Raw genomic sequence first — 27,568 nt, forward strand, 5'->3', positions numbered from 1 at the left:
GTTGGAAGCCTGCAGCATCGCGCTGGATTTGTTATGCAGCAACGAGTTTTTGACGATCGCGCGCGGTGAATATCTATAGAAAATCGGTTCCAAGAGAGATCGGTTCGTATATCGTTTCCCCTTGTTATATACCACGATTTTGCAATTCCAATAGTCCTATATCCGCGACTACTCGCGCGAGCAAAGCGCATTAACAGCAACACTCATCTACTCTCTCGTTGTAATCGAAAAGCAGCTCGCAAAAAAAACCAATTGAAAGTCACGGCAAAAGCCCGCGCCGCACTCGGGGAGAACTCCGGCTCAATTTCACGAAAGCCTACAACCACAATTTCCCTCTCGACGCTCATACAACAAGAGCCTGCAAAACAAAACCGACTCCTGCATACACACATGCACACACATACATGCTAGCTAGATTAAAGCGAGCTGCTCATCCTCGTCGTCGCATCCATTATTCCATTACGCGCGTTCTCCCCGGCGTAGACCGATTGAATAAATAATCAAAAGTGCACTTTTACAATCGTCTCTCTTCCCCTCTCTCTCTCTCTCTCTCTCTCTCTCTCTCTCTCTCTCTCTCTCCCGAAAGGAAAAGCTCGTCCGCGTCGTCTTGCTGGTCTCGCGCACGCGCGGCTCTATGTATGCCAGTTGGCTGGCACGGCCTCGTGCGATCGCTAAAGATACAACAAAAGCGTCGCCGTGCTGCAGCCGGAGAACAAACGCCGGCGCGCGGCACAGCAGCCTGGCTAACCTTAACTTATTTATACGTATTACGGATGCATTATGCAGTCCGGGCTGCTGCTGCTGCCGCTGCTTCTCTCTGCGCTGCATATACGCGGAGGCCCCCGCAAAAGAGAGACGAGGCATCTCCTCGTGTGTATGTATCTGGTGCATGTTTTAAGGACGCGCGCGCATCGACAGCTCCTTTTATGAGACTCGCGTGTGCGACTGCGGAGTTGAAGGACGGCGGCTTTGAATTTAGCACTGAATTTCGCGGATCCCCGAGCTTCTATATGAACGTTGTATTATATACGCATGCGGAGTCGTTGTTGTAACGCTCTATTGTTTATACGTCACTATGGGCAGTGCGTGCTTCGGCTATTCGCGGAAATGATGTTTGGTGTAAGCAGGTATATATGGTGCGCAACCGCGTACACATCGACGTTTAAATATGATTGACTGTTCGTTTGTCGGCAGACTTGGCAGTGTGTATGCACATTGATAGCAAATATCCGCTAATAAATATATACACCATCGTAACTCCAGCGAGATCCATTGTTTAGCGAAATTGGCTTATATTTCGTAGCATCGGTTTAGCGGCGCAAACTCCGCCGTGCATAACTAAATTTCCATTTAGAGTATCTTAAAAGCCGAGCTTCTCGACAGTTCGGAGCCACAGCAATGGCCCGCATGCATCGCGTTTCTCTTGCGCACTTCTATTGTAATACAAACTCGCCCTAATTAAAAGAACGATCGGATCAGGCAGCCGACGAATCGACAACAGGCGCCGCTGCAAATCAAGAAAACTATCTTCCCCGTGCTCGCGGCGGCTCTCGTTTATATACTTACGTATCCCGAGAAAGATAAATTCGTTGAGATAAAATTTTCCGTCGTTAGCGGCAAATTACACGCGAGCCGCTCGCGAACTCTTGTAATAAACATTTAACGACTGGCCGTGATTGTATTCGCAAATTCGCCGGCGCTGCTTCCGTTAATTACGGAGTCAAGTTTGTTACAGCGAGCGAAAATTAACCTCTCCCCGCTTCTGTCTTCGCAAATTGGTTTAGCGCTCATTAAAACCCGATTGCGTGCGCTTATTTTGCTTCTTTGTATACGTATAGCTCCTTCGTTTTTCTTTATCGTCGATTTTATCGATTAAGAAGGACCTTATACATGTGCGCGAGCTGGTATTCCTGCACGACTCCACCAGCTCAAATGACCTATTATGCATTTTCGGTCGCTCCGAGCCTTACATAATACAAACTCGCCGCCTCGTTTCGCGGAAGCCCAAGAGCGATAGGGATCGATGCCGGTCGAAAATTTTTATTAGTCCGCTAATACAACGAAGGAGCATCAGCTCACTGAAAATCGACTTGCGTATTAAAAACATGTTATGCAATACCCGTATATAAACAAACTCACGAAACTCCTACAGCGCGGCAATCAATCGGTCGATCTAACACAGGAAGCCCCAGAAGTGCGCAACGAGCCGTTTCGTGGAAAAGTAATTAAATCTAAGCAAGAGTCTTTGCGCTAGCGCGTACTTTTGACCGGCTCGGCGGCGTTAATTAGCGAGATAATTAAAGCCGCCACAGAATCAACAGCCGTCGTCTATATCGTCGCTGTACTGCGCACGACAGGTTCGCGCGCGTGCGCGAGCTATCAAAGGGCTTCTTTGTGCAGTGGCGCCTGTTTTCCTTGACTCCGGCTGGCTGCGCCCAGTTCTTCGGTTCTCGCGTAGAAGCCGAGGGATATATTGTTGCTCGATCGAGTTTGCATAGAACGACGTAATTCGAGCATAATTTCCAGGGGACACGTGATTTTAAATGCACCAATAATATGCGAAAGCGCAGCTATTACGCAAAAGGGCTGTAACGGAACCAATTATGGGAGAGTTTAGCAGAGGGTCGTATTTCAAAATTTTCGGTGTGTAACGACGTTGCCGAGTCAAAGTCGCCAACGGCCTTGTTCGCATTGGCGTGTTTTATGAGGTATTAATTACCAGTGTGCATGGCGCACGCGATTCCCTCATTACCGACAGCGCAGCTGTGTGCAATTTTTCACAACCTGCATCTCATTTCATTAACTCCGACGATCAAATTGCGCGACTTCGGAGAAGAGACAAGCACGTCACTCTTGCACGGCCCTACTTAATTATAGTAGTAGTCGCAATTGAATCCATTCGTCCCGAGTTTTGTGATCTCTAAGATGCCCGCCCAGCTGAAAGAACTTTTCTCCAAACTCGGCGGCGCACACCCCCTTCCGCCGTCACGACGCGAGAAAGCTGTCCTAAAATTACCCGAGCAATCCCGGCCCACTCCGAGTATTTATTTAGAAAATTACCTCCGTCGAGTGAATCTTTCTCCGCGCGGCGGCGCAGCTCCTTATCAAAACCATTCGGACAAAACCGCGCTCCGCACGCAGACACACCGCACGTATACTGACACACAGTAGAGAGAGAGAGAGAGAGAGAGAGAGAGAGAGAGAGAGAGAGAGAGAGAGAGAGAGAGAGAGCGAGCAGTGCGCTCTCGGCGGGTACGGGGAAACCGAGCGCCAAAGTATACAAAAGAAAGTCGGAAAAATCGCGAGTTTCCTTTGCGGTAACGAACGAGCAACTTGTCTCTCTCATCCCAGACTAAAACAGCCCGGCCGCACGCGCACAGCTGAGAAAGAGAGAGAGAGGGAAAAGTGGCACTGTTCGACTGCCTGTTTTTCTTTCGCTCCGTCTTCTCTTTCTTCTTTTTCTTTTAGCCTTACCCCCCAACCAACCCCCTGTCTTTTTTTGAGCCCTCACCGGCTCCCGCTCCTGCAGTCGCGAGTTGCTCTTAACTTTCCCAGACGAGCGAGTTGTTCTTATGCTACCGCCGCGTGGCCCGGCTATACTTCACATCGCTCGCAGACGACGCGCGGTATAGAGTAGCAGGAGCGAGGGAGAGCAATCCGCCTGCAAAACGTCGACTTGTCGGGACTCTCTCTCTCTCTCTCTCTCTCTCTCTCTCTCTCTCTCGCATGAGCAAAACGTCCTGGCGATGCTCTCTGCTCTCCCCTCCAGCAGCGGTTGGAAAAGTGCACGCGTCGGAGATTTCACCCGACTCTTCGGAGAAGAAGCGAAACGCTTAGCAAATTGGGCTATGCTATATTTTAATCGATCGAGCATTCTCTATTTTTCTCGTCGTTATTCTTTCATTAAATTCACGCAGCGCATGAAAAGTTTAAATTAAATTACTCGTGCCATATAAAGAGCGTGCATTTATCTGCTAGTTTCGCGCGCCATTTATACCCGCTGCAGAGAGGAGAGAGTGCAGCATCGCATTCCCCTTTTGCAGTTAAATTATTAATTCCTCTCTCGGCTCTCAACTTTCTTGTATAAGGGTGCAAAGTGCGGCGATTTCCTCTCCCTCGTCATTTTTCTCCTTTTTCGAGCAAAAAACAGAGGCAGCGGCAGCAGCTCGCCTCTCGCTTGCGTTGACATTTTTTTCTATACATAAAACATCCGCGACGACGGCGCAAGCAAGGAAATGCATCGGAATTGGAAGTAACGTCGCAGCGACATAAATTCTCGAGAGGGAGAGCGTCCGCGCGCGGATGTGGAGGTGCATAAAAAGGCGGAAAAAGACGCGCGCAGAGACAACGGCGACGTCAATCCTCGAATCCCCGTCGTTTTCCGGCCGAATCTGAAATGTAGATCCGAAAAACTTCGGCGCATGCGTGCTCGACCACCTGGACGAACAAAAAAAATACTGGGCTTTTTCTCCCTCCCTACTGGAAATTACAGGAGATTTCGAATTTGAATTTCAGTGAGGAGGTTCTGCTGTTATTTTTCACTTTCTTGGTAAAACAAGCTTGACGGCGAAGGGGTCTCAGAAGAGCGTCATCGCTCTGACCGAGATTGCTGGACAACGTGAAATTCTATTTTCGTGCAAATTTAGTCTGCAGAACTGCAAGTTTCATTATCGACACTTGGCGATTCAGTGAAACCAGGACGAGCTTCCATCATCGAACCGTCAAAAAATTCACTTGTAAATTTCATGTCGGCAAACTTTCGAACGCAAAAATAGTACAGTCCCCATGAAACATTCAGCCACGCTCGTTGTCCCGGGTTTTTAAAACGCCGCTTCGCGTGCGGATCTCGAAGCCCTTCCGAAAAAGCGGCTCGTACAGTAGTTTGGAGACAAATGAAATAATTTTTCCTCAACTTTCGCAGCCGGAATTTCCCACTCGTCTCATCCATAAAGCGTAGGGGCGCTTAAATAATGAGTTGTCTCTCGGGACGACTTTCGCTCTGTAGCTGCAAAAACTTACCGGCGCGCGAGAGAGCGCGGCCAAGTGCATCCCTGATGGGACGACGATCGCGCGACAAGTTTTTCGCCGAGGCGCTACTATGCTCGCGTCTTTTATTTTTGGGATGCGGTGTAATATTTATCAGGGCCGGCGCACACCGGAGTCTTGGCGCGCAAAGTTTGCTCGCGCTTTCTTACGAGAGGGAGGAAACTGATGGCCAGCGTATATAATCCGCAGCTGGGCGGTAGTAGGGTTCTTGCGAAATAATTTTTGATGAATAATCAGTTTGCGTTTCTCATGCGACGCGCTGCGCGCTCTCTGCGTGTATGTTTGAGTTTTATTCTCGCGAGCACAACTGTCGAGAATTTATAAGCGTAAGAAGGGTTTTTCGGATAAGCGAAAATAGCGTGGGATAGTAATGATTTTGTTACGGTACACTGAGCTCGTATATTCTTGATTTTATTTTATGGTATGGAGTTATATTTTCAAAGTATACCCACCCGTTCAATGTACTTCACTACAATACTCGCACAAGCAGCTATTTTGCCATTACTCGAATAAATTAATCAGTAGCGGAAAAAATGTCAACATGAATTCATTAATAATGTAAAGGGTATAGTTATACCTTTTAAAACCCGCCTTCATAATTAACAGCATTAATTAGAGTTTCATAAATTTCACTCTTCTTTTCACGCAAACGCGTATGTCTGAGCTCTTGAACGCGACCCAGTTTCAACAATTATTTATTAACGCTTATACTTTGCTCTGCCCTGCTTATCAAAAGCAAAAACGAGTAATCGCTTCTAATCCGATAAATTTATCTGTGGAATCGAATACGAACCAATATCAGCTTCATTAGGGCAAGTTACATCACTCTCGTTAATTATAATCCGCGCTCAAAGAAACCCATCCTGGCAAATCAGCGCCTCGTCGCATTAGCGTCACGTATCCGCGCGATACTATCCCGCGCGTACGCGAGGAAAAACCGATTCAAATATCTCGCGCAGAAGAAAGCTCGCGCACTGCAGCTTTTCAGCAGTAGCGCAAACGCACCACTGTACACAGGGACGCGTCGGGCGCAATCCGCTAAGTAGTCATTAGCAAGTACCGCGAGTGTAGAGCCGGGGCTTAATTGCACCCTTATGCACTGCTTCTCTCTCTCTCTCTCTCTCTCTTTCTCTCTCTCACTCTCTCTCTTTAGCGAGAGCTCGCGTATACGTACACGTACATAATTATTTCATGTAACGACATTCAACGCTTTCCATTAGCGACTTCCGAGCGTCGCTCAAGTGCAGCCCGTCGCTTTCAAACGTCTTTCTTCGCGGGCTTCTCTCTCGATGCTGCTGTACTGTGCCAGGCTGTGCTTGTATGCACGAAAAGCCCGTGCGCGGAAAACGAAAAACGAGAGCTGCGCTCGGCAGTGGTGTGCGTCCGTGTGCCAGCATCAGTGCTTCAATCCGCGGCGAGTCAAAGGAAATTCGAAGCTGTGGCGCAGGCGCGAGCTGCTTTTTTGCGCCGTCCTCGTCTTATTCTTATTGTGTTTCGTGAGCGGCTGCGCGCAGCTGTATTGTTTTATTAGGCTATTAGGACTTTTCTTTCGCTGTGACTGGCGTTTGATGTCACGAGGACGAGTCGCTGATTTCGTTGCGAGATGAAAGCGTGGCCTCTGCGCGGCTGAGGAAAGTGTATATAACTTTGGACGCGTAAGCGAATGTTGTCGGATATTGCAGTCTAAACAAAGCTTCTCTTATGACTACTGAAGTGCAGGTTGCGAATTGTGCGAGGTGTGTGACATTCTATAAATGTAACGGTGCAGCGTATGTTTTTGATTTAATACATCTTCCTCTAAAAATACCTCGTTTTGATTTGCGAGTCTATCTGGTCGGCGGAGATAGGTAGCGCATGGATGCTTTAAAATTTCCCTTATCGACATTTGAGAGCGCCCGAGGTTCTCTAGACAGTGCATGTATTTATTAAACTCAACGACAAATCAAAGAAACGACCAGTAAACGGATCATCCACATATCCTCGCAATAGTCGCAAGTCAGCTCTCGATCCGCGCGAGCGAGCGTCGAAGAGCCGAGAAGCTATAGCTTCGGATGCGGCTGCTGCGGAACCTCTTGTCCAGCTCGCAAAATCAAAGAGAGATCCCCTTGGATATGACCGAGTCAGCAGGCTACCTCGCTCTCTTTTCTCCGCGTCTCGTCGTCGCTTCCGCGGACGTGCGCACGTTGCGGGACGTTAATTGGCGATTTCGTGTGGAGGAGAGGGAACTGTCTTTCTCTCTCATCAGCGGTCTGACGGATAGTAAGGCCGATTAGCGTCAGCCCCAGGGTCCATATTAGTTCGTTAAGCGTTGCCGATCTTCTTACGCATATATATTCGAGAAGCTCTCTCTCGCTCGCTCGCCTAATTGACGTGGGAGGCCCTATCGTCTCCGTGACGCGCTCTCACCTGAAATTTTGCTCTTTCCGCCTAGCTTCTCTCGAATCCATACGTCATCTTTTAACGACGCGACAACGTCGCTCGCGAATCTCTCCGCGCGGGGCTGTCGTCTGCGGCTAATTGTTAACCTCCTGCGTGCCATGCGCGTACATCCGGCGATTTCCGCGTCTGCTCTAGCTACAGCAGAGGATGATTGCTCGAGAGGTACGCGCGTGTGTGTGTGTGTGTGTGTGTGTGTGAGTGTGAAGGAAACCGTTGATTTAATTGGCGTCGCGCTAAGTTTCTTGGTAACGGTTGCCGAGACGGCGAGGACGACAGCAATCGTCGCTCCTCGATATTTTTCCACTAACCAATTGGCGAGATTTCCGATGCAGCAGCAGTTACGTAACACTCGTGCCGCGGTAAGAATAACGTGAAAGCCGACCATCAGCTAGACAAAAGGAAAATATTCAAACCGCCAGGTGTCCATGTCCACGCTCTTGGCGGGATCCATTCCAGGTTTTATTTGTGGTCAGGGGCAGCTCTGTGTATGGCCGCCGCCCTCGCGCGCGATCGTAAAATTCATCGAGGTTCGCTTAACGGCTGACGATGCACAAGACACACACTCGCACGCGCAGTATTTTTCTTGCTTGCGGAATTTTCGCGGCTAATTTTCGTAATAGAGAAGATTTGTTTCGCGTTTAAGGGAGGATTTATGTGTGGCTTAAACGCCGCGAGGCGCATATACGCGCGCTGTGTGTAAAAAGCCTGCGCGCGGGGTCCTTTCTCGTTTTTTTACAAAATCGTTGCGCCCCGTGCGCGCAGATTAATTTACAACTCCGTGCGGGCTGTATTTTCAGCCGAGTGATATATTACCTTATAAATATCGCTTTTTACTCAACTGCTCGGACATGCACAAGCTACTTATATACGATTGGCCTCACGCCGCTGCATTGTGCTGGTTTCGGCGTCTCCGAAAAATTTGCACACACACACACAGACACACACATACGTTATACGAGCAGGGCTCGCTGTAAATTTTCTCTCTTACTCGAATTAATACTATCCGCGACTTCGCGCTGCCTCTTAATTATATTGTCCTCTCTATATAGGAAATGCGGGTTATTCGAAAAATTTATGACCGCCTAGATAGTTTTTACGCGCGTGTAAACTCGCTTAACGGCAGATTAAATTATACGTGAAAATTTACGCGAGAGGGAGAGAGAAAGGGCAGTGCTCGCAATTTCGCTGCGCAAATTGACTAATGAAGAGTACTATTAAGCGTCACTCAGAGAATTCGCTCTGCTCTCTCATAAATCTGCAGAGAGCCTCTTCGTCAAACTCGCTAGCTCCTAGAGTATAAGTGTAGTTCCCTCGGAAAAATCTCATCCTCTCAAAACGACTGAGTTGGCCGCTATCAGTTTGAGTAAATACTGCGAGCCCCGGATCCACTTTATACGAAGCAAGTCCGCGTGAGAAACGACAGCGCGTGTGCTAAATGCGTCTTCGAAAAGTGCAATAATTTTTCTCAGCGCATTTTTCCTCGCCGAACTGCAGCCCACACGCGCTGCGGTTCACACAGCCCCCCGCGCTTACGCTATACGTCTCCGTCAGAGATATACTGCAAACAATCCGCAGTAACAATATCCAACAGGGTGTATCCCGTGGATTTTCTCGCGGGTAGATAGCCAAGCGGGGAAGTAGAAAAAGTAGAAGAAGAAGAAGAAGAAAAAAGAAAGTTTCCCGGGAGAAAAGAGCCTGCGGCGGGAAAACTCGAAATTCCGCAGCTAGAGCCAGTGAGAGAGTCGACGGTGTATGGGGCGCGTCGCGCGCGTGCACACACAGTGCAGTAGCTGCTGTACGTGTCCGCCGAAAGTAATTCGAGAGCAATCGACTGAACAACACGCCGCAAATCAAACCAGCAGCGAGTGAAGCGTTGCCGACGCGCCAAAACTCCCTCTCGACTCCCTCAGTCTCTCTCGCGCTCCATACTCTCTATAGCATCGACATTTCCCTTTCTACTCGCGTACTCTCCCACTTCCTATATATGTGTGCCGCTGCAGTACTGTTGGTGCGTGCATACCTCCACTAGTACAAACTCTTTCTCCCTCGCTGTTTTTGTCTCGTTTCGTTGCGTTTTTCTTGCTGAATTTCATTTGCTTGCCGGGCTTGAGATGACTATTTTTCGCATTTTTTCGCTCAATTGCCAAAGATTCAGGTCGACATTTTTGAATTATCACGCGTCGAGCAATGACTAACCCGATCAGGTTTCGAAGGACATGTTCTTTTTCGTTGAAATTTTGGGAATAACCAGACGCTTGAAATCCAAATTTTAAGCTTGAAAGGCTAGAAACTTTCATTAGAAACTGTTGCGAGTTGAACCTGAATTTGATGTACCATGAAACAAAGCAATGTTGGACCGATTAAACTACCCGATTCTCTGCCCAGCGAAAATAAGTTGCGCACAGACACTTTCCTATTTGCCTGATCGCCATTCGATATACTTAACAAACCTGTCGATAACTTTGAAATTAAAATAAAATCTGTCTAACTTATGACCGCTGTTTATAAACTAAAATTAATTATTTTTATAAACTAAAATTAATTATTCTGCATTGATTTGAATAGCAATAAAGCGCCGTGTATCGAAGTTTCTCTTGCCATTATGTAAGCAAAGATTTCTTTGATTTTGAGTAGATTTTGCTTGCGATAAGAACATCTTCAGAGTTGCTTTCCAAGTTGTAGGAGTAGGAAAAACAAGTTCCTTTATACTGCGAACAAGATAACTGCATAATGAATGATCGCATCGCAGTTCGCAGGCAATATAAAGAGGAGCTGCATCGAGTGTTGAGCAGTCGACGTTTCATCCAGTACTGATTTATTGTGACTATTTCAGTGTTTTTAAAGGGTAAGTCAACATTTTATTTTATTTATTCTAACTACCGTCACGTACGCTTCGTACGTGTATATTATACGGCATAGCAATAGCCAAGGTGCATCACGAGCTCGCCGATCCAATGGCCTTATTTTTATCTGCACTGTCAATGAGTCATCGCGAGGGTAATTGTTCGAGTGCGGACAGCTCGTGTCTCAGTTCCGCGAGTGCAGTTAGCTTGAGCACACACCACTGTCTCTAGTATTTACTCTGAATAAACAAGCAGTCGACTTTGAACCACCGAATTTTGATTCAAGACCCTGATGTTACACCTTACTCCACGTCCCTGGGTTCGACCCTTGGACCACACAACTGAAAACTCTTGACCGTGCACCTCTTCGTAATACCCCGCAATGCTACTTAAAATCCAAGCTTTTGTCACGTGGAATACTAACATTATGTACCAAAGTTCTATAACAGAAGTATTTAATTATTTTTTAGCCTAAACATGCTGCAACGTGTTGTTGTGATTGCTGTGATCTTGGCGATAGTCTTCTGCGCTGAAAGTGAGTAAATACGTATATTTAATGCAAAAGAAATCCCCTTTGCGACGGGATAAACATTTCATAAACTGAATCACATGTTACAATTTCACTTTCCAGATGCCAACGCAGCTGGAGCTGGCAGTGTCCGGATGGGCAAAAGACAGGCTGAACCAGCTCCAACATGCAATCCTCCATGTGAGCCTCCGCTTACCTGCGTCGTCGATAACACTCAATGCGATGATGGCCCGTGTGTTCCAAACCCAGTCTGCGTACAGTACTGATTCTTGATGAAGCAATAAATTGTTTATTATGATCTTGCACGTGTTGTAATCGTTGAACAAAACAACTAATACAATAATATTAAAAAACATTAATATTGAAAATGCATTTTATCCGTTGTGAACTCGATAAAGAGAAGGAATAAGTATAAAGTAGATCGTTAAAAGTGAAAAGTAACGTATCGCACCGTACGGACAGCCTGCACTTCCCCTTTAAACGACATTCAGCTCGATAAAACCGTAAAAATGTTATATTTTATGATAAAAAAGAGTTCTCCGAAGCCGCAGATCGAGGTGATCGAGCTTACATTTGCAGAACTAATATGCAAAAGAAAAAAAAATTATTAAATATATAAAAAATTAACCCCAGCACAGCGATCCCAGAGGAGAGCGTCAGCGGCGCGATAGTAGCTTAAACCTCCTCCAGACGACGCATTCCTGCTCGATCTTCACCGGCGGTACACTGCACCGACTCTCTCTCTCTCTCTCTCTCTCTCTCTCTCTCTCTCTCTCTCTATAACTATATAGATATAGCTATACACCGGGAACAGTCTCGTCGGCCGGCGCTTTGCTCAGCGATCCTCTCATCCGCGATGTGTGTGGCCGGCACAGCGCTCTCGCGTATGTCTCTCTCCCTCTGGTGTAGGGGTGACGCGCGACAGCTGCTGATGCATCGCGAGCCCCTGCACATCACAGACGCGCGCACAGACACATACTCATTTACGGGCGCTGCTGGTAATTGAATCGATCGGGGGAGAGCGCGCAGCGGAGCAGCCACTCGACGTATGGACGATTCAGCATCGGTGAAACGCGCGCGCCGCCGCCGCGCCGAGCGGATATACGTCGCGGATGTTGAACTCGACGTTGCCAGAGATGTGTACGTATGGCTGCGAGACTTCCGTGTTTGCGGGCTTTTCGAACGACGCGGAGAGTGTGAGCTGGTGCTTTTTGTAATTGGGGAGGCCGATTTCTGTAGATGAATGCAGCTAATGTAGTGTTTACTCGATAGCACAAGGCGACGCTGACGCTCGAAGGAATTCCAGATTGCGAAATCGGTCACTTTATTTTGCAAGAGTTCCATTTGTCGACGGATATCGAAGTTTACTCGCCTGTGCGCAGAAGGTGCATATGCATTTCGAACCGTCCGACGGTGCGCTAACTTTCATCGTGAAAAATGTTTGCTCAATACGTATATAGCTGAGACTACCGCGCGAGATTATCTTATTCCAATATAGAGGATTCGATGCTTATACATATGAATTATCAATTCAAAATATTTATCGCGCCGTGTTTGCTCACAGCGCACACGTTGAGATCAGTTATACGCGATGCATCTTCGAAATTTCATAAAGCCCATAAAATTCTCACTTCAATATACACCTATAACTGTTAGTGCCTCTCGCGCGCTCGAGCAGGAATTCAGATGCCCGGGCGTGTGTGTTTCACACCTCCGACGCCGTCCGATTTCGAAAAATCTCCGCACCGAAATTACCAATTCCAACGCTAAGGAGCAAAACAAAGAGGCCCCCGAAGAGAGCACCGCCGCGCATCCTCAGCGGAAGATATTATAAAAATAAAAAAGAACCGGTTCCATTATACGCGCGTCTCTCTCTCTCTCTCTCTCTCTCGAGGAATGAACGAGCGACTGTGCGCCGAGCTGAAATTTATGAGCGGCCGAGGGGTCCATGGGACCGAGTTTGCCGCTACGAGCGATCTTTCCGTCAGAGGTCGCCACTTTCTGGCTCTTTCTTTTCTAGTGCGTGCGGAGAGGCTTAGCAGCCGTGTGTGCTGGGGAAACGAGAACCGTGTGTTATTCTCCGATCGGATCCCTTGTATAATATTCCCGCAGCGTACGGGGTCGACGAGAATATCTGACTCTGAAATCGCTCCTAAAATTCTCAGTACGTTTTCGTTTTTTTTTCTACGATTTCGTAATATGTTAAATGTCGGTTATCTTACGACGCGCGAGGATTGAAAAAACCATCGAAATTCGATAACGAAACGCTTAGCTTTCAGGTAAAACGCAGCGCGCGTTCAAACGTGTACTAATGGAAGGGTTCGAAGTTATCATGTCAAAGCAAACCGCTGTTTTGACGTATTTAATGAATTCTCCGTGCGGCAATTTCAGTTTTACGATCTCTATACTCAAAGGCGCAACAAATTAATACGCCTCGATACCTCTCTATGGAAAGCCGGATCAACTGGCCGTCGCTGCGCCACATAAATCTCAATGAAAGCGCCGTGAGTGACGTGCGCGCGCTGCCGTGACCGACTATAATTTTTCAAATCACAGAAAATTCTCGCGCTTGCATGATATTATACTCTAATGCTCGCTTCAACCTGTCTCTGCAGCCGGTTGACAAATCATGCGAATTCTCACTCGCGGGAAAGGTCCACATACCTGCAAACTTTTACCCCGTGAAAATTGCAACCCTTGTGAGAAAATAGGAAAAAAACGCGAAGGATATAGAAAAAGTCGAAAAATTCATCTTCGCATAGCAGAGCGCTGCAGAGAGTCTGTCTCCTATACTCGGCTCACGCGCAGCAGCAGCATATCTCTCTCTCTCTCTCTCTCTCTCTCTCTCTCTCTCTCTCTCTCTCTCTCTCTCTCTCTCTCTCTCTCTCTCTCTCTCTCTCTCTCTGTCTCCTTCCTCCTGCATCATCAGGCTCCGAGAAGAGAATAACAGTCCGCTGTCGTTCGCCGCCGCGACCGCCGCCGCTCTCTCGTCCTCGTGGAGGGGCATGCGCGCGCAGCGCTCGGCAGCGTGTAGGTACCCCCGGCGGTCGCAGCGAGTTCAGTTCAGTGCCATCCTCCCGGACAGACGGTGGTGCGAGCACTGCTTATAACTCGCGGCGCGCGCTCGAACGGCCGCGCGCTCTCTCTATCTCTCTCTCTAAGTATCTTTGCTGCTCGAGCCAAGTACAACGTAAATGGACTCTATTTATCGCTTACACGCTGGACTTGCTCGGCATGCGCTCGGTCATTCGGTTGTGTTGTTGTTGATATCGCTCGATTTTGCGAATTGTGCGGTGATTTGATTTTGTGCAGCGTTTTCGTTCGAACTTGTTCAGAGGTTCATGAGAACGAATTATTTATCATTGTGACTTGGAGTGAATTTTCGCTTCGTGCTGTGTTGGTTGGGGGTTGGTTGCGACGAACGAAGAGAACCGTGCTTTTGGAAAAGGTTAGCAAAGTGCCGTCGGAAAAAAGTGATACGAGAGAGTGGTGCTGTTGATTTTTGAGTTAGAGAGGCTGTTGTGTAGGGTTCGATTGGACTTTGAAAATTTGTTGACAAAGTTCATTCCATCACTTGTCGAACGCGTGACTTTGAAGTTTTATCGGCTGTTAGCGATGTTCAGGTGCTAGAGCAATAGGCAGGATAGGTTTTTCGTGATTTTTTGAAATTTCTGGTCGTTGCTCCGAAATGTAGTTCAGAGCTGACATACATGCCAGACTTCAAAATTTTCGATTTTCGTAAAATATTCACAGCCTTGGTGTCGTGTACACCCGGTGAAGTAACTAAGCGTATTAGCCGGAAATGGACTTTTTTTGAGAAGAGCACTCTACTCGTCGAGACTAAAATAATCTCGTGATTCGAGGAACATAGTATGATTCATTCTATATAAAATACGAGATCTAACGCTCCGAGTTCGCGCATAAACGCAGCAGGAAGAAATTTTTAACGGAAGCATAAAAGCATTTAGCAAATTTTTCAAGTGAAAATTTACCGTTGTGCCACATTTCTTGTTGCTCTCACGAAAATGAATGACGGATTTGCGAATATGATTCTTGCTCAATTTTTCATGAAAGCAAATCTTTTTTCACGTAATTACGCATTTCGAAATTCGTATCCCGCACGTCAATCAGGATAAATTAGAAGATTAAAGAAAACTAAAAGATATCTTGTAAACACAGCGCTCGTTATCAGTGTTTTTACAAGAGGTCGATCTGTCAAGTTGTATACGACACATCCAGTTTCTTAAAAGTCTGCGTATTACATTTTTCAATATTAAACTCACATTAAATAGAAAACGCGTGCAGTATTTTACCTTGATAAAACTTATTACAGCTTATTTTAGAAACTTCTCTACGAGAACTGTAAAATCAATGCTTATATCGCTTTGTAATTGTTGTCTTTGAACACATCGCAGCACGCTGTATATATAGAAATAGAAATAAATATAACAGTCGATTGTTTTGCGAAAGTTTAGTGCTATTCTCAACTCGATAATTAAAACTGAACAAAAGTTTTGCATTCGATTCGATGGTTATGTGAAATTTCGGAGTAATGAAGTTTAGATTAGTTTTTCACATCCGCCCATTTATACATTCAAAATCTATTGATTCGTAACAAATGACCAACAAGCATCGCGTTTACGTGAACAAAAAATCATGAACGCCTGACAGAATCTATATTTTCATGAAAATAATGTTCATACCGGAAATAAAACTGAAAATGTTTGATCCGTTCAAAAAATATAATTGAAATCGACTTTCTGTTCCGCTTGATTTTGCAGTTGTTTTAAAAATAAACGTACGAAACATTTGGTTTGCTTTATATGTATTTTTGATACTGAATAGCTTGAACGTTTGTATATTGGGCCTTCAGCGACGTATTGAATTTCACGTATTTAACGTTTTATTTTATTCGTAGTTTTCGAAAAAATTATAAAGTTTTCATAGCTTATCCATGTGTAAAAAGTTTCGTTTGGAGTCATTAACCTCAAAGTACACACTGTTTGACAGGTTCACGTGTAGTGCAGCAACGAAAATTTAATAGTATAGCTTGTTATTGAGGTGTAGTCAATTGCTCATAAGATTAAAAAATAATCGGAGTATTTTATTTGGAGAAGTGCAAAGCATCGAAATACCGAAAATTCGAGCAATTCAAGAACATATTTTGCGTTACACGGATTGGGAATACTTATAAATATACATACATTAGTAAATATTTCTTCCAACCAACATAAATGTAACACTGTGCCTTAGACAAATTTAAAAAAACAAGTACTCAGCAAAACATAACAAAAAACAGCATCACGCACTCCCTAAACTCACACAGTAAACAGAGAGAACGTCATCAGAGGCAAGCAACTGAACACCGATAATTTTTCCTTGCAGATGCTGTGAGTTCGGGAGGTGTGACTCCGAGCCCACAAACTCTCGAAATCCTTCTTCAAAATCGGCTTTTGAAGAGCAAAATACGACGCACTTCAGGCTCCAGTGACAGCCGGTCACTCGGAAAAATCTAGACAAACACATCGTCAAGATGCAGGGACTAGCCGCGTGCGTCAGCCTGGCTCTGCTGCTCAGCATCCAGAGCTGCCACGGCATCGAGTGGAAGCACAGCGCCATCCTGGACAACAACTTCCTGGTGCTCTGGACGCCCGGGGAAAACGACGTGACGTTCGAGTTGCAGGTGATGACACCGGGTTACGTCGGCTTCGGCTTCATGCGCGACGACGGCCGCGAGGGCGTCGACATGGTCATCGGCTGGGTAGACAACAACGGCCAAGTCCATCTTCAGGTAAGCTTTTTCTCTTCGACCTTCACCTTTATTTTCTCTTCTCTCACGCCGCTACTAGCTCGCGCGCACATTCCTTTCACGTTAGCCGGCCGTCGTTTTTCCTGTCGAGATTTTCTCCCCCTGTCGGTGATTGTGTCGCGCAGTAGCAGCGTCGGCCGATTCGTTGCGGCTCTTTTGGCAAACCGCGTGTTGTCCCACACAGCTCCTTGCGTAAACTCAGGGATTTATGGCTGCGCGCTTCTTGGCCCGTGCACGCTGCAGAGAGGACGTTTCGAGTTTCCAAGACGAGACAGGCTTCACACTGTGCGACTACGATGCTTTTGGGCAATTTAGAAACGGTTTTCGGGGTCCGTCCGTCGGCTGGTAGTAGCGCTTTGTTTCTTCCGAGGCTATGGGAAAGTGCGCGCCGAGTTTTTGTGATGGTCTCTCTCTCTCTCTCTCTCTCTCTCTCTCTCTCTCTCTCTCTCTCTCTCTCTCTCTCTCTCTCTTTGCGACGGGATAGCCTCGGAATTTACGAGGTGGCGAGCGGAATCGTATGAATTTCTTCGGCGAAATCTCGGTGCTGCTGTAAAAAAGTGATCCAAGCATTTTTACCGCGCGACCCGTGCAGGAGCAATAAATCTTGGCGTTTCGATTAAATATTTTATAGAACCTCGCTCGAAAAGACCATCGGCCAGAAACAAAAAGCCTCTTGTCCGTACGTGTATACCGGCGGTGGAAGATGCCCGAGTCTCGGAAGAAAGTCGAGTGAGCCGGCCTGGAAGATCGCCTCTCTCGTAGTAAGAAAACTATTATATGGGTCAGCCACTCGAAAACACATATAGGCCGTTGCTCGTCAGCAGCGCGCGCCGCAGCATTAGCGGCAGCAGTAGAGGAGGTCGCGCGCCGTCGCATAAATCACGCGACGGCTGTGTGTGTATAGGTGTATACGTACACCGAAAATATACTGGGTGCCGCGCGCTGTAATTTCGAGATCGATGCGCTCACGGCGGCGGCGCCCGGGTCCCGGCTCCTTTTTTCGATTGGCTAACTAGCGGGCCGGGCTTTTTACGGGGGATAACTACGGTCGATGCGCAGGAGTTTTAATTAATTGCCGTGATTTGAAGGCTATTTTGGGGGAAAGCGGCGCAGGTATATACACGCTCTCCTGGCAAAAACGCGCGGAGTTAATTTTCAAATTGATTCTCCCGAGGAATCAATTTACAAGCGGCGCGGGACACACTCTCGCTTTCTTATCTCACTCGGCTACCGCAGTTTGCGCTGCGCTGCTGCACGTACATACAGCTTCTTCCATGTTTCTCTCTTAAAGCTGCTGCATCGAAGGGATCAGCGCGCGGCAGACGTCGGGCGAGAGCAGAGAGAAAGAGAGAGAGAAAAGAGAGCGGAGCGAAGGAGGTGGAGCGCTAATGATAGTCGTTGGGCCCCCCGATAAGTAACGGGTGTCCCGTTTCGATCGGCCCATCCGATAGTTATCAATCCCGGCCGGCGCAGCGCTCTGCCATTACTGCGCCCCCGCCCTCGGACTCTCTTCTCTGGCTGTCCATATTTTTCTTGCGTTCCCTCTCGCTCTCGCTCTCTATCTTAAGGGACACATTTCGCCAGATCTCCTTTTTTATAGTCTTCGCGGTGTTCCCGTCGTGTGTTCCTTTTTTTCGGAGCTATGATTTTTCACTTCTCTCTTTTTGCCTTAGCGTGTGTTTGTACCTACCTCAACGATTTTTCTGAGCGACAAAAGCCGCCGCAGTGTTGCTTTGCTCGATGCTGAGCTTTCGAGAAAGACGACGTGCTCCAGGACTTTATTACGCCGTTACCGAGTTACACCGACGCGCTGCCGAGAGCTACAGGGCAGTTGGTTGTTTTTTCTCACTGTTCGCGACGGGCTGAATTTTCGCGCGTAAATTCCTGCCCTCGACTCGCTGCAGGCTGCGTATACGTAATGAGGTTATCAATCCGATCATCGTTAATTAATTGTTACGCTGCAGCGTATTTTTTTTTCTCAGAGTTATGATTATGCATATTCATACGCGCGCGCAAGCGTTATATACACTTCTGTTTTCCGTTATCTACTTCGGCGTAATACATTCTCATATAAATCAAACATAAGCGCATTAATTAAAAAAGTATATCAATGATAATGATCGAAGAAAAGGCTGCAGCGTAAAAATTACTGGAAATTAATGACGACTCGCGTATTAAATTTTTGCGTACCGATAAATCCTAGAACGGCACACCGAGAGTGCTTTACGATCGCAGCGGCACACATCGCGTCTCTCAGATTTAATTACACTCTCCTAATCCTGCGTAATAACATGTTCCGCTCGAAAGTGTCCATAATAATCCCGCCTAGAAAAATAAAGTATACCTGCGAGCCGCGTATCTCCGGTCGCACAGTTATGTATTGCCCTCTGGCAGAGCCGGAAAGCATTAGATCGAGAAAAAAAATTGCTGCAGAAAGTACACCGTCGGTCATTGCCGATCGGCGTGCACTCGTTTTGCACAGTCAACAAAGCTATAGTCCTCCCCGCGAGCGACGACGACGACGATCTCGCGCCCCTCTCGCATTTAATTACGCGCGGCCGCCTAATAATCCCTCGCAATTACGCGCTGCTCTCCCCTTCCGCGCGCAATAATAACAATAATAATCACGCTGGCTCGTAAAAAAGCCGCGAGAAGCGAAGAGGCATACGGTGGAGAGGGGAAAAAATAATACATAAACGGCGTATCGCCGGTACACACCCGAGGCACTACTGTATGTACCTGTTCGCGAGAGTGCACAATACAGGTGGAAAGAGAGAGAGAGAGAGAGAGAGAGAGAGAGAGAAGAGAGAGAGAGAGAGAGAGAGAGAGAGAGAGAGAGAGAGACAAACTGGAGTCTTGGGAAAGTCGTCGTCGTCGTCGTCGTCGAGTGCCTGGTGCCCGAGGCTCCCGGGAATAATCATAAGGATATGACTGCCCGTGCGGCGGATATATGTGTGTGTATCTGCTGTGTGTGTACTACGCGCGAGGAAAGACGATGAGGCGAGACGAAAGGACTACGCGCACGAGGAGCAAACAGAATCCGCGCGACGAGAGCTGCAGCAGCCACGGTAGGCTGCAAGAAAAGTGCTACGCTCGCGGCTCTGCTGGTTTTGCGCGAGCGCGCGAGATTGCGATCGTGTGTAACGACGAGAGAGCTGAGACGCGCGAAAAAATAGCACGGATAACGCCGAGACTGCTCGTACTTATATAGTGAGAGCTCTTCCACGTATTATGTGGGCTTTTTTCCACGCTCCCTTGCGTCGTTGTTGTTGTCGTCGATGTCGCTGGTGCGAGGATTTCACTCGATTGCTGAATTATGTAAGGAGGCCTTTCTTCCTCTATAAAATGAGGCCGATCGCGCGCTGAGAGCAGCGGTTAAATTGTATTGATCATCAGCCGTGATGCGGCGAATTCCGACAGCTGGACGTGATCGTCAATAAGGTTATTAGTAGGGTAATATTTCGCCTGACAGCCGATTCCATTTTATTTCTGACTCTATGATACGTGCATCGCGGATACTACGCACCTTTGAAAATTTCTTTACGACCGAAGCAATCAGCGAAGGGCCAGTATAACAGAATTACCATGGGATTAAAGGTGAATAATCGCATTTTTACTTCACTGCCTCTTCCAATACATCAGGGATCAGGGGAAGCCGAGGCACAACAACAACGTCCATTAGAACAAATTCGCCGAAGAATTGAATCGTCAGCGCGCGAAGCTTTAGAAGTCTCTCTCTCTCTCTCTCTCTCTCTCTCTCTCTCTCTCTCTCTCTCTCTCTCTCACTCCCCAGCCTAATCCACTTAACCCCTCAACTGCTGAAACGCCCGTATACATCTGAAATCGCTGGTGTGTACGTCTGTCCACTCCGTCGCTCTCTCCCCTCGCGTCTCTGTGCTGCTGCATGTTTCGTTAACAAAATTTCGCTTAAGAGCTGTTGTTTAATACATTCGCTTCTGTGCTACACCGATAAGCCGTACACCATCCGACCACATCCCCGATGCCGCAGCGAATGTCCGTAGTAGCAGCGGCAGCGGCATCGGATCACCGTGGGACGAAAAATCGCCACTGCGTTTCTGCAATGTAAACTTGGATGTAAAGCTGCTGTTCTTTCGAGCCGGCGCATTTTTGCGCGGAGACGATGTATAGTAGGTAGCCGCATCGAATTCCGGATTCGAGGGCTTCGCTCGTTTGAGAGACTGGAATTCCGAAGAGGCCGTAGGTAGAGGATATATAGGAATAGGAAATTTCTTCTCTCTTTCTCTCGCCTGTACACGCGCTGCGGCCCTTTGCGGTAGCCGGACGATACTTGACGTTTTGATCCGCACGCGTTGACCCTTGATTATGCGCATACTGAGGGGAATTACCCGTGTGCTGGCCTTTTGGCCTGGTTCTCGAAATATTTACAAACTGCCTGTGATCGTGCGCTTCTTTTCTACAAAAAATCCACCGCGTTTGAACCTTACTATTCAGCGGATGAATGCGTTGTCGATCCGCCGAAGTAGCAAATCCAGATGGAATTCAAATTCGCGCGAGATTAAAACGCCGTAGGTAGAAAAAAACCTCTGCTCCACCGCAGGGGGAGAGAGCACAATCAAGGTATATTTTTATACGACGTTTAAAAAAACAGCGCAGTGGCCGACGCCGCCAGACCGGATTTTAAAAAAGATCACCGGCCAATTTCCGCGCTTCTGCCTTGCGGACTTTTGCGCGCGCTCGCGCTAATCCTTTTCGACGCCGCTCAACCGTCGAGTTAACACCGACGTTCTTTTTTTCCCAGCGCTCGCGCGCGCAAAGCGCAAAATCGGGAGAGCGAAAAAAATCGCTGCCGTGCCGCCGCCGCCAATTTACTCGGTAAACAGTTAAGCCGCCCGGCACCCGGCGCGAGGATTTGAGCGGGATTTTTTTGCAGTTGAAGCTTCGCTCTTCCTCTCGATAAAATAAATAATACCGCGGCAAAAGCTACCGTATGAGGCTTTTCCCGCGAAGCTTCGTTAAGGCGGATACGTGTAAAGCCGGGGTTGAAAATTCGTTGAATTTGCAGTTTTATAGTTCAGTGCAGTTCTGTTCGTTCAAGGGGACTTTTCTGCTCAGACGAGAAGAGGCAAAGGGTGTACGTGTATATAATCAATTAAGGATTCTCGACTTACGCGCGGGACGAAGCGACAATATAAGGGCGAAGCGAGAGAAGAGCGACCCGAGCGACGGCGTACCGGTTTTATCTGTACACATCCATGCGAGCACACAATTCTTTTATCGTCATTGTGTCGGCGAGACGGCGTCGAACAAAATGCGAAATGGGAATTTTATTCCACAGCCCGCACAAAGTGCGCCGAGCACTTTATGTACGGCTGCCGCGACGCCTTTCCTTCTCGACGTCCTCTACTCCAGCCCGATTTATTTATCAGCTGTACGCCGAGTTATTTTCGACTCTTTTTATTCCTGAAACGGGAATGGAGATGGTAATGAGGACAATTAAAGATTGTGTGTGTATAATACAGAACGCACAATCGCGCTTTACGTTCGCGCGATTAGGAGCGCGATTGAAAAGGACGACTAAGACGACGACACTTTACGAACTTTGCCGCGCAAGCGCGCTTTTATCTCACGGTCTCGTTGTAACGGCGCGAAATTAACTTTATATTCCGCCGCGCGCGGCTTATTACCGCGTTTATTATTGCGACAATCTCGCAGGAGCTTTAGTACGGGCGCGACTCGTGTTAAATCTTGTACTTTCAACTCGATCCCGTAGAATTAAATTTATACAGCGCCCCATTCGTTCTCGCTTCTAACTCTCGTATTTTCTTTTTGTTACAGGTGAGTCTTCATAACTATACGTATACAAGCGTCATGTGCGAGAGTTTGGTGTGACGTGAGTTTCAAAGAAATATTTCCCTCCATCAATCAAGCATAGAGCGAGCGCCGAAACGGGGATCGATTATGGCGCTCAATTTTTCAACAAACTCTATCAATCTAATTACTCTCCGGGTAATAATAAGCGTGGCTCGCAAATTGAAACAACCCGCACGCGCAGCGCTCATCACCCGCGCTCAATCTCCGTAAATTGACGGACAGTCCCGGCGCTCGGCGAAAAATTCGCGCGAGACTAATGACTCGGCTGCGCAGCTGGGAGAGAGAAAAAAAAAGCTGCTGAAAAATTGAAGGACAAACAAGAGCTGATATACTCGCATTTGCGCCCACGCCGGACGAGTCCGAGCAATTCGCTCTTCCTCTCTTTCTCTCCCTCTCTCTTTCTTTCTCTCGTTAGGTCCGCGTTATATGTTAATGTGTGCTCGCGCTCAGTCCTTCATACGTGTACATAACGCATAAATGCACTGCCCGTGTCGCTACAACGCTCCAGCGCTGCTCGCGGACGTGTAAGGCTAAAGAGCAAGCGTGTCCCTGGAGGCTGACTTATGTGTGCCGCGCGCAAGACGGAAAACTCGCGACTGTTTAAATTTATATGTATACAGATATACGCGTACACATCGGTCGTCGGGAAGAAACAATTTTTGGGGCCGTGTCAGCTGCGCCAAGCACACGTGTCTATGGTAATTTTATGCGCGTGTTCGGACAAGCGCGAGTTTAATGGCTTTCCTATGTTAATTGCGCGCCTATGTGTGTGTGTGTAAGAGTATCGAGAAAGAGCTGTTGAGTGAATCGAGAGTTATCGCGTCGCCGCGAGAATTTTTGCCGATTTCCGTAGGTGTGAGCTGCCTCATGGGCAAATTGAAACGGCGCGACTCGGGTGGTATATCGTGTTCGCCTGTGGAGGATTGAGCAATTTCGGCGTTATAACGTTACACGCGCTAAAACTTGGGAGGATCGTTTAATTTATTGCCGACGAGTGTATAATACTTCGCATTTCTGAGCGCGAGCTCGCCCCGCGCCGTTTCCGCTCGCCGTCGATTCGAAAACGAGGAAATTAAGAATTAACGCGCATTACGTCGCGCAAGAAAAGTCCGCGCGCAAATGGATCCTGTGTGTGTGCCACTACGCCGAGGGCTCGCGATCATTGCTATTAGCGGCTCGGATGCTTATTACGCCATGTTTCGTTAACAATAATTGGCTGGGGGAGAATTATCAGGTCTCGTTATGCGCGGCGAGTTGAACGATCCATTGTGCAACAACGGCATATCGATCTCTCTCTCTCTCTCTCTCTCTCTCGCATCATGAAACTTCGGGGAAATCATTAGCGAGCTCTCTGTCACCGCAAAAGCTAGGACTCAATCCCACGGGGTAGAGCATCATTACACGTCGTCGGACAATCACTTTTGCTACGGACTAATTAGCTCAGCCGCGCGCGCAAAAAAAAATTTCCACCGCAATTGAATCTCGCCGCGCACAAAGGCAAAAAATCGATCGATGCACGACTCTTTATCCGGCGTGACGCGACACGACATAGACCAAAATCGCTCTGTCGGGCTGTCGTCACGGACACAGCGTCACGGATGATTCGGCCCTGGCGCGGGAGTCCTGGAAGTCGTTATTCGTCTCGCTCGAGGACGCGCAAGAAGCTTGGCTTGCTTCGCGCGCGAGGGAGTGAAAATCCGCGGCGAGTGCCGGGATATCATTTTCGTTTTTATACGCGGACGTAAGACTTTTTTCCCGTGATGCAGCGCAGGGAAAACTGTAATTTCGCCCGGCAAAAACAAACAGGCTGCGCAGAGGAAGATTGAATGGGACGGCCGGAATGTCTCTTCCGAGATCGAGGGTCTGCTTTCGTTTTTTTCTACTTCGCACCGGACCAGTGGGTTGCGACTCTTAAAAAGAAGCGGCGGGATTTTATGGGTTTAAGTGTGAAGATTAAGGGACATTTCTCGTTAATGGATGTATCGAAGGTATTCGTCCTGGATAGCCGTAAGAAAAGACGCGCTAATGGCAAAAATGACGGATCGGGGAAAGCGTCAGCGAAAGAACAACGAAATATTAAATCGATTATCTCCATCGATCAAACGAGCCCATATCCATCGCGACCGAAAAAATATGGAGCAGGTGAGCTGCGCGTCAATCTTCCCAAAAAACAGCTCATATAGCAGGGCCAGAGAAAGAGTTAAAACTTCGCAGAGCAGCAGCAGGCGTTGGAGGAAAAGTCGAGGCGCGATCATTCCCGCCGCGGAGTTGATGGATCGCGCGCGTGTGCTCGCGCCAGCATGTGTGCGCGCATGGGTCCCAGATGCGGCCGCGGCGATAGTGTCAAAACTCGGCCTCGCAGAGCGTGAACGACTACTCTGTTGGGACGGATGCACCGCTGACTCCGGAGGTTTTGTTTTCGAGAAAAAACGATGCCAGGCGCGCTCGAGATGGTTTATTGAATCGCTTGGGCCGCTCTTAAGTACACTAACGATTATTCGTTTCGTTTTATAGACGTATAACTGAAATTGACTCGTCAAAACTATTGCGAGCCTGCATAACAGCTGTATGTGAGATCCAAATTCAATGTGGCACAGCAGTTCTGGTCCGTAAAAGTGTATTACAACGCACGGCAGACGAATCACTTATATACTCGCTCAAAAATAACAGATCTCACACGCACGTATACGCGTAAGACAGGCTTTGCGCTTGGAACTACGCACACGGCAGCGGTGGACCGTAAAAATAAATCCTTGATCTCGGATCTCGCGCAGTCAATCTCGCGCCCAGCTTTTTTTACACTCCGCGACCGCTAGATGGACGATGGCCCGCATGCGGTGCAGCGTCTCTCTCCCTCTGCATATATACATGCGATGCTGGCATCAGACACTTTTCGCTGTGGCTCTTTATTATCTTTCGGCCGTTGCGTCAGTGCACATATTCGCCGGGCGAGATTTTTGCTTGAGATGTAACGCAGCGGGCGAGAGAAAGAGAGAGAGTTTTCGATTTTTGTCGCGCGCGCGAGATACTGTTGTCGGCTTTTTTGTGCGCCTCGCGAACGCCGACGGCAAGAAATTAATGCGAGCAGCCGAGCTGCTTGTCTTATTATCGCGGATCTCGAATCGTTCTCAGAGGAACTTCGAGCTCATGATATATTCGCGCGTAAATTAAATTTCAGCAGTACGCACGATTCTCGAACGATCAGCTGCAGATGGCTATTCGGTGATACAAACCTCCGAAAAGTGTACTTGGACCATCTGCCGTCAGATAGCAGCACTTCCCTGCCGGCCCGCGTCGCCGCTTTTTCGTATGGGCTTGCGAGAGGCACTTCTCCGGGAAAAAGCCCAATAACGGGAGCGTTTGAGCGTGGCTAAAGAGTCGTCGATCGATCGCGTGCTGCCATCAATTGTAGCGCGTGTGTCGACCGCACAACACTGCAGTCGCGCTTGCGAGCTGGCCGAGGTGCGATAATCGAAAGGTCTCACTCTCGGCGCTTGTTAATTCGCGGCTGTGAGCGCGCGCAATTGTACAGCGTACATATGCCCGCCGCTGTAACAATCCACGTATGACATCCGAGAGCATTATAACACGCGTGCGGGGGTCGAAAGACGCTATCGCATGAATTTCACTGAATACCACCGATAATTTCGCAGAGCGAGCCGTTGTGTGCACGCGCGCGTTAACCGCGCGCTAGTGTGTTGTATACTGTTCGCGCTTGCGAGCCGCGACGTTATAACGTATCCAATGCGAGCGGCGCGTAATTAGACGGGATTAGTTACCTCTCTCCCTCTCTCTCGCTCTGTGGCATTGTTATATGCGGCTGACGATGGATATCTCTCATTGTGCGCCTCGGTGCGACCTGTTTAGCGGGATTTCGGCGGGGAACGACGGAGCGCTAATCAGTCGAGATTGTCGCGCGCAATCGTTCAATAGGAGTATATTGTTAGAAAATGCGCGAGCCCGACGGGGGCGATAAATAACCGCGGAACACTCGCTAGAGACAAACTGGCGCGTGATGGCTCTCCATCTCTGTGTTACTAGCTACGGGCGCGCATGTATCTTTCTCTCTCTCTCTCGGTACGTGTCGCGCGCGAATTTGCAGGCAACAAGTCGCGCGTTCGAACGGGGCCCCAATAAACAATCTGTAGAGACGTCGCTCCGAAGGCTTCTCGCGAGCGCGCGTTCTCTCTTACAGCCGTGTGACCGACATGCGGGCGCTCTTACGGCTTCCCGGCTCTCGCTATTTAAAGTGCCTCTTTGCGGTCGCTTATTTCTCTCTCTCTCTCTCTCTCTCTCTCTCTCTCTCTCTCTCTCTCTCTCTCTTGCAGTGGCGAAGGGGATTCTGTGTAGGAATATTTCGCTCTATCTCCCTCGCGTACAGGTATACCCTGCGATACCTTTATTCTTGGCCGGCCGCGAGGGCAACGATATATCGGTGGGATTGTTTGTTTTGGGGTTTGTCGCGTCGGCTGCGAAGGGTGTAATTTGAGCATGCGGCCTGAATTCTATTTTTTTCGCATCGCTATATAACAGCGATGACGATTTAATTTAGCTCCGAGTCTTCTTAGAATTTCGAATCGCATCTCAAAGTGTGTACACACACACTCGCGTATCCGACACAACTTCTCAGAGGAAAATACATCAGCGAACGCGAGATCGATAGCAGGTTCACTTTATGTCTAGAGAGCTCGATTTCAGTATATAGCTCACACAGTATCACCGTGCGCGCATACACGAGCAGCTCGTCGATATTAAAGGCCGCAGGAAGCTCCGGAATTCCTACGGTGCATCGGCCTGATTTTCCCATGCTAAATATTCGTTAGAGCAGCACTTGCCAAAAGTCTGCAATATAGCCGCACAGAGCGGTAAAAGATAGGGGAGGGGAGCTCTCCTGACGCGAAACCCTTTCTTCCCATCCCCATGCACTGGACACGACAGGAAATCTCACGAGCACGCATATTCGCCACGCACACGATCGCTCGCTCTCTCTCTCTCTCTCTCTCTCTCTCTCTCTCTCTCTCTCTCTCTCTCTCTCTCTCTCTCTCTCAC

The 27,568-nt window shown here is 48.1% G+C and overlaps 1 protein-coding gene across 3 annotated transcripts in view; it reads left to right on the forward strand.

Annotated features, from left to right (window-relative positions):
• LOC100115632 (MOXD1 homolog 2) overlaps nt 1–27,568 on the forward strand; it is a 432,542-nt gene that overhangs the window by 329,782 nt on the left and 75,192 nt on the right. For 2 of the 3 annotated variants that reach the window (XM_032595855.1, XM_016990123.2), the window contains one exon: nt 16,243–16,648. In XM_032595855.1, the coding sequence (XP_032451746.1) occupies nt 16,391–16,648 (258 nt within the window). In that variant the 5' untranslated portion in view covers nt 16,243–16,390. Of the gene's footprint in view, nt 1–13,909; nt 14,306–16,242; nt 16,649–27,568 lie in introns of those variants that run through there. The other variant, XM_001600248.6, reaches the window with a different exon arrangement.

The sequence above is a fragment of the Nasonia vitripennis genome, chromosome 1 (assembly GCF_009193385.2).
Source record: "Nasonia vitripennis strain AsymCx chromosome 1, Nvit_psr_1.1, whole genome shotgun sequence".
In the NCBI taxonomy this organism is placed as follows: domain Eukaryota; kingdom Metazoa; phylum Arthropoda; class Insecta; order Hymenoptera; family Pteromalidae; genus Nasonia; species Nasonia vitripennis.